Genomic DNA, 7,680 nt, shown 5'->3' with positions numbered 1-7,680 from the left:
GCATGTCGGGGGATCCGGCGGGGTGGTGGATCTAGCGGGCGCAACGCTCACAATGACGGATCTAGTCGGCTCGTGGCGGCGAAACCAGCAGACGTACGTGTGTGCGGCGGTGGATCCAACGTGCGTGGGGTGGACCACCGCTGCTGCGCCGCCGGCTGGCACATCTATTTTTTATTTTATAGAATTATACCAGTGAAGGGTAAATATTTACGCCCGCCATTGGTAGTGTATGCCATCAGTGGTCATTACTAGTGGTGGGCCCTAGGTAATATTCGCCACTGCTAGGTCTTTACCACTGGAATGCCATGTTAGTGGTGGGGGTGGCCCTAAGAGCCTTGCCCGACACTGCTGGGCTTTTGGTGCACGCCACTGGTAGCCATTCCCGCGGAAGTGTGGCTCGGGAATAGACGAAAGCTATGCTATAGTGGTCTCCGAAGACACTGGAGTAGATGGCGGTGATCAGCTTGACGCGGTGGAGCTCCTAGTGGCAGCGGTTACCCTTGGGGACGACGCAGTTGATGGCCGGGGCTCGTCGAAGTTGGGCGTGGTGGAGGGTTTCCTTGGGTGCGAATGCATCGCTGGATTGTGTGCTCTCCTAGTCGTGCAAAATGGTTAAACCGGCGCGGTGGTGCACGACGATGCCAAGATTTGAATTAGGAAGGTCATCCTTTGTTGTAACCTCACAATTTCCTCTATTATCGCAACATGCATACTCACTATATCTTCAATGTAGTATACCGGGATTGGAACAAAAAAAAGAAAATTAAGATTAAAGACAAAATTTATAAAACACAAAATGAGGAATCAAAGGTGTATGATGGCATCGATAAAGATGAACAAATGTATTAAACATATGGCAAAGTGACAAACCTCTCTGATGTCTGAAAAGTATGCTTTCTCTAATGAAATTTCATCGGGCCTTGATACGTCCATTTTGCATCATGTTTTCCTACTGTTATTTATAATGTTTTTATGCTTTATAACACTTTATGGAGTAATTCTAATGCCTTTTCTCTCACAATATGCAAGGTTTACACAAAGAGGGAGAATACCGGCAGTTGAAATTCTGGACCTGAAAAAGCTATGTCAGAGATACCTATTCTGCACATCTCCAAATGAGCTGAAATTTTATGGAGAATTATTTTGGAATATATAATAAATATTGGAGAGAAGAACTACCAGAGGGGGGCAGCCAGGTGGCCACAAGACACCAGGGCGCTCCAGACCCTCCAGGCACGCTCTAGTGGGTAGTGGGCACCCTGGCCCACCTTCGATGCCCATCTTATGGTATATAAGGTCTTTTGACCTAGAAAAAAAAAATAAGAAGATGACTTTTGGGACGGAGCGCCTTTATCGAGGCAGAACTAGGGCAGGAGCACTTTTGTCCTCCGGCGGAGCGATTTCGCCAAGGGAACTTCCCTCCCGGAGGGGGAAATTGAAGCCATCGTCATCACCAACAACCCTCTCATCTTTGGGAGGCCAATATTCATCAACATCTTCAACAACACCATCTCATCTGAAACCCTACTTCATCTTTCGTGTTCAATCTTTATACCGGAACCTCAGATTGGTACATGTGGGTGACTAGTGTTGATTGCATCTTGTAGTTGATGCTATATGGTTTATTTGGTGGAAGATTATATGTTCAGATTCATTATGCTATTTAATATCCCTCTGATCTTGAGCATGGATATTATTTGTGAGTAGTTGCCCTTGTTCTTGAGGACACGGGAGAAGATATGTTGCAAGTAATCATGTGAATTTGATATTTGTTCGATATTTTGATGATATGTAATCCCTATGCCCCAAAATAAGTGTCTTAGCTTTAGTACAACTTTGAACTAACTTATTTTGAGACCGAGGGAGTATTTTGTGGTTCCCTTAGTGGTGTTATGTGAACGTCTACTACATGACACCTCACCATCTTTGGGCCTAACAGAATGCATTGTGTAGTAGTTATTAGATGAAGGGTTGCTAGAGTGATAGAAGCTTAAACCCTAGTTTATGCGCTATTCCGTAAGAGACTGATTTGGATCCTTCACTACCGCAGGATGCTGCTAATGCGACACTACGATCAGAGACCCTTCGACGAAACTGTGTGCGATGCAATAATCGCAAACATTTATGATGACAGATGCATCAAACACGGTTCAGATTTTAATTGCGTGTGCGATGTAGGGCATACAGTTCAGTTCAATTATCTGTTTGCGATGAGGAGGAACAAAGAAAAATGGGCAGCCAGATGAAGGTGTGTGCGATATACAACATACAGTTCATTCGGATGAACTGTTTGTGATAAGGAGTAACAACAGAAACGAGCAGCTAGATAAAGGTGTGTGCGACTGAGGGCATGCACTTCAGAAGTATTAATTATTTGCGATTAGGCAACAAAACAAAAACGGCCAGCCAGATCAAAGTGTCTGCAATTGATGGCATACACTTCACACGGATGAACCGTTTGCGATTAGCCACAACAAACAAAAACAGTTAGACAGATCAACATGTGTGCGCTAGATGGGCACCCATTCTATTAAAAGAAGCATGCACGATGATAATAACGAGCGCGCACGGTTGTTGGAACAAGACATGTGCTGACGTTGCCTATTGCGATGCACCCTATGGTCCAAACGCCACGTACGCGACCGAGAAAACGTGCCCATGTTACGCCTTCCGGGAATACTACCGCACTTAGAACCGTCAATAAATTTTGAGCCCGCGTCCCGTCACATTCCAAATTACTACCACACTATATTTAATTGGAAACCTGTTCACACCGATCAAAACCTAAACGGTTTCCCACTTAGGAGCGTATTAGTACTCGGTTATAAATACTAGTACTCCAAGATGACTGCACATTCCTCCTCAACTCCTTATCCACAAAAACAAACAAGTCATTCATCATCGTCCCCTTGCGCCTGCCATGGCCAGCATGAGTTCTGGGTCGAGAGATTGTCACCAGGGAGAGGCGAGCATGGAAGCGGAAGCATGAAAGATGTCCCGCCTCGTCGCGAAAGTAGCCGACATGTCCCACCGCGCGGCCGTAGAAGCACAAAGGCCCCGTCGCGCCACCAAAGCAGCATGGAGGTCCCGCTGCGCCGTCGATGCAGCAATCTGGTCCGGCTGCGCCACGAAAGCAGAAGAGATGTCCCGCCGCACCACGAATGCAACAGAGATGTCCCGCCGCGCCGCGGCGGCCTGGGAAAATGTCTCGCGGGCGGCGACGACTCTTACAGGCGCATGCATGTGATCGTCCATAGCCAGATGGATCAGATCTTCGGCTGGGCGGGGGTGTAGGACGACATGAAAGCCTCGTTTGAATAGGCTGTCGGCGTCATCCGACAACTACGGGGGAGGGGGGGGGGCAATGCGAAGCTCCGGGCCGGAAGGGCGAAGCAGGCGGAGGAGACCGCTGCCTTGTTGAAGAGGACGGGCATCACCGTTAAGAAACTTATGGACGAGAATGCCATGCTCCGCATTGAGTGCGAAAGGCTGGTGTAGGAATCCGTGGATGCTGCCAAGCACCGTGGTAAAGACATGAAACTGATGAAAGAGATCACCGCTGCTTGCCGCAAGAACTAGTCTCCGTGACCTGCAGTGCATCAAGAAAGTAGAGATCAGCGAGCCAAATCGTTGTATGCGTCTTCCTTCTTCTTTTTCCCTTGTGTATTTCGGGCATAGCCACATGTGGATTTTTTAATTATCTTCCTAATTATGTAAGACAATTGTTATGCATTGTCATCGTCCTTATATTCATCAGTCTTGCTATAAGTCGCATTCGATGCTATATAGGTCCGTCAGATCTTACATCACACTACAAAAAAATACACTTATGTGATGATACGTGTTTGTCACAGTAGGTCACGTTTTTTGTCATGCATATACATCCACGACGATTTTATGACATAATCAAGATAGTCATACCTGTGCTATTGTAGAAGTGTTCCATGACATTACCAAAATTATTATCACAGAAGTGTCCACTTCCATGATGATAAATCGCACGTCATAAAAGTGCTTTCGTTAAGGGTAACCGACACGTGGCATCCACCGTAACGGGTCGTCGCTAACCTATTAGGTTCCGATTTGGATCCGATAACCCGTGAACAACCTAGACCAATGGGGATTTTCCACGTGTAAAATTCTCATTCGCCGGCAGATCCATGTGTCGGCCCGGCATTCGGACAGTTGTCATCCAGCGAATGGACGGAACACGCCTATGGTATGTCGACACATGTCTCGGCCCAATAGTGGCTCATTCAGGTTAAAAGGCTGGGCCTGTCAAAATAAGCAGGCCGACCCATTAGCAGCCTACTTGAGTCAGGCCCATTCATAAGTACGACCCATACAAATTACACAGAATCGGCCCATCAAAGGACCATTATAGATTTGACAATTTCCAGCCCATCATCAGTTTCAACCCGTTAACGACCTGCTACGTCTTTGGGCCCAATTACGACCCGAGATTCTTTCGGCCTGTTAGCAGCCCATCGTCAGTTCCAGCCCGTTAACGGCCCGAAACGTCTTTCGGCCTTTTCCCGACCCATTCTGCAGTTGGGCCAATTCAAGCCCGTTGTGACTTTAGGCCTGTCCTCAGCCCATTCGGTAAATGGGCCAATTGCTAGCCCATTTTGTCTTTCAGCCTGTTAATGGCCTGCACAATAGTTGGGCCTTTGACATTGGGTCCATTAGGGGGCCATGTTCCGCAGGGCAAAATTTCAGCCCAACGCGATTTTCGGCCTGTCAAAAGCATAGTTTGCAAATTGGGCCTCCTCTAGCCCATAACCCTTTCGGCCTCTTACCGGCCCGTAAAGTAAAAGGGCCGAGACACAATTGACATTTATTTCGGCCTGCTAGAGGCCCGCATGCCATTTCCATTTATACGACCCTATCGAGCTTTTGGCCTGTTAATGGCCTGCTAAGAGCCGTTGTTACGATGGGCCACATCATTTGTGATCCACTAAATATTATTTTGACCAGCCCAATTAAGACCCACTTTGACTACACATGTTTTTTCATTTATATGGTGTCCAGGAAATGTTCGGGCGTGTTGGCCCCCGTTTCAACGATATAGCATATTCAAAGAATTATCCTACTCTATACTATCACCTCTAAAAAACATACACTATACAATAAAAATACTAAGGCATAGAAACGTAGAATAATCCTACACTATACAATAGAGAAATTACAGCCGAATATACCCTTTGGGCATTATAGTTTGGCACCAGTGATAATAAAGCGTACACAAATAGCAAATTACATACACTGAACAAATAAAGCTCATACATCATGGACACGCATCAACAGAACTTACCATTTGAACTATAATATCTTTAGAAAATAGGATTGGCCGGATTCAGATAGCACAAATTTCAGTCTACAAAATCTCCAATTCCTTCATGGTTACCTCAGTGTCTCATTTCCTTTTTTTGACTCCGACATCTAATACCTGCAAGTGCAGTCTCAACTTGTTGATTGCACGTTGAGAATCATGTACATGTTGTCTTGCCACCTCTAGTTGATGCTCAAGAACATCAGTACATTCCAATTCCAAACCATAATCATTTGGTAACGACCATGCCGCACTGCTCACAGATCTTTGTGTTGATGTCACTTCATCCTAAAATGTTTCTGTAAGTACACATGACTAGGGCAAAAATATAGTTACAACACTGAAGCAAGCAAGACAGACTATTTTCTACATGGCAAAACAGGACTAACAATAATGTTACACGTCATAAAGCATAAGCAGGTGATATTTTAAAAATTATAAAAATGGTAGTCTATGCAGCCCGCATACAGAAATCTCTGTTAGCTCACCAGAGGAGCATGATATTGGGGCCAAATCCAAAACACAGACATGTTACAAATTTAGACATCACGTTGCGTATAAGTAAGCAAGCAGTTGGCCATTCTGTAGGTCAATTAAAGTCTTAGAAAGCATAATGAACAACAGAGGGATTCATACAAACCTACTACAGCAAGTAAAACTTTGCAATCATTAGCCTAGTATAAACTAGATATTGAGCCTCATGCAGTAATAGTTGGTTAATAGACTTCAAAGCTTTTGGCACACTTTGCCAGGGTAATTAAATTGTAAGGCCTTTAATTATGTCAACTAATAGTTATACAAGTACCCAACATCAGACATCATTGTTTGGGCATCTCATTAGGACAAATAAAGCAATTGAAAAGAGCAATTTAACTATACCCGAAAGAAACAAACAATTGAACTGTTGAGTTGGATACAATGACTTACCTTAACTGGTTGAATAGGCTCAGCGATGCTCCTCCTTCTCTTGCAAGGCTCCTTCCTAACATCTTTTACTTTAAAATCCTCAATCTTATCTTCATTGCACCCCCTCTGCAAGGTGACACAAACTAGTTACTCGTCTCCTTGGAAGATAAATATGCATGCTTTCCAGTTTGTGAACAACACAAAATGATGAGATTATAACAAAACAAGACCACATAATGAAACATGCCACATCTCTTGCACACAATGAAATGAGCATTTACTATGTGTGTACTTTGTAAAAACTAGGCATACTTTTGAACTGGATCTTCAGGTACTCTTGGAGAGCCTACTTTAGTGTACAACCAAATCTTTATGTCACCTATGACTTAGACAAGCCCCCACTACATCAACCCCTAGTATTTAAATCATTGACAAGCTCTGTTAGAGTGTTAGGTCAAGAATAAGAAGTAATCAAAGCAAACAGTCCTAGTATGGCTGGCTGATACAAACAAGCAATTGAACAAATATGTGAACAAATCTTACATATCAAGAAAAAAACAAAGAAGGAGGCTTAAAGACCATCACTTGACTGACCAGATTTCAGGGGCATTTAAACATCATGTGCAACGTATGAACTACCATAAACATTGCATATTACAGATTCTACAATGGAATGCACATGTATTAGGTTATGCCATGTATGATGATGCCTAAATGTACACTATAGCACGCCGGAGTGATTCATCATTGCACACACAATTGAATTGCAGGTTAAGGGTCAGTTCTATTAAGCCTTTTCAGAACTTATTGTCAAAATAAGCCATAAAATATTTAAATAAGTCGTTTTGAGTTATGGGCTTGGGCTTAACTTATTTCGCTTTGCGGTGGGGTGTTTCGGGTAGAAGCTTCCTCCCTAGCGCGTATGCAAGGGGAGGTGGTACCGCATTCCCGATCTGCCTGTGCTTGCTCCGGATGTTGCCAACGAAATGGTAGCCATCAGGGAAGCCCTGCATTCATGTCATGTTGTGGGATCAGATCAGAGTCTTCAACAAGATGGCAGCAGATCCGATTCATGGCAACGTGCATTGGATTCTGATTTGCCTGTGCCTGCCCTGGAGGTTAAGCCAGACGGGAAACGAGGCAATTGCTCTTGCACATGCACAGAACTATGATCTGATTCTGATAAAATAGCTCAATCTACTCTAGTAGCATTGGTGGGAACAAAATCTACTGTCAACTAGCCAAGTGTAGTTGCCGAGGCACAAGTGGATGCATTACTGCATATACTACCCACTATGCAGTAGCAATTTCGAGAGTGTTGATAGGGATATCTGCAAGAGTACTTGCTTACCTGGGATCGCGCACATTCACGAACAGTGATGATCCTGTCCTGATCAGGGTGGAAGCACATGCCGACCCTGCCCATTGGCTGGGGATATGTC

At 44.6% G+C, this 7,680-nt stretch overlaps 1 protein-coding gene across 1 annotated transcript in view; it reads right to left on the bottom strand.

Moving 5' to 3' along the window:
• Nucleotides 1-3,553: 3,553 nt before the first annotated feature.
• Nucleotides 3,554-7,680, bottom strand: part of LOC119300232 (DNA (cytosine-5)-methyltransferase 1A-like) — a 9,758-nt gene continuing 5,631 nt past the window's right edge. Inside the window, exons 6-8 of the mRNA XM_037577257.1 lie at nt 7,590-7,667; nt 7,180-7,245; nt 3,554-3,589 (exon numbers count right to left, since the gene is read on the bottom strand). Coding sequence (XP_037433154.1) covers nt 3,554-3,589; nt 7,180-7,245; nt 7,590-7,667 — 180 coding nt within the window. The remainder of the gene's footprint in view (nt 3,590-7,179; nt 7,246-7,589; nt 7,668-7,680) is intronic.

Source organism: Triticum dicoccoides, chromosome 5A (genome assembly GCF_002162155.2).
Source record: "Triticum dicoccoides isolate Atlit2015 ecotype Zavitan chromosome 5A, WEW_v2.0, whole genome shotgun sequence".
Classification (NCBI taxonomy): domain Eukaryota; kingdom Viridiplantae; phylum Streptophyta; class Magnoliopsida; order Poales; family Poaceae; genus Triticum; species Triticum dicoccoides.
Note: the sequence above shows the minus strand (reverse complement) of the source record. Positions and strands in the feature narration are given on the sequence as shown.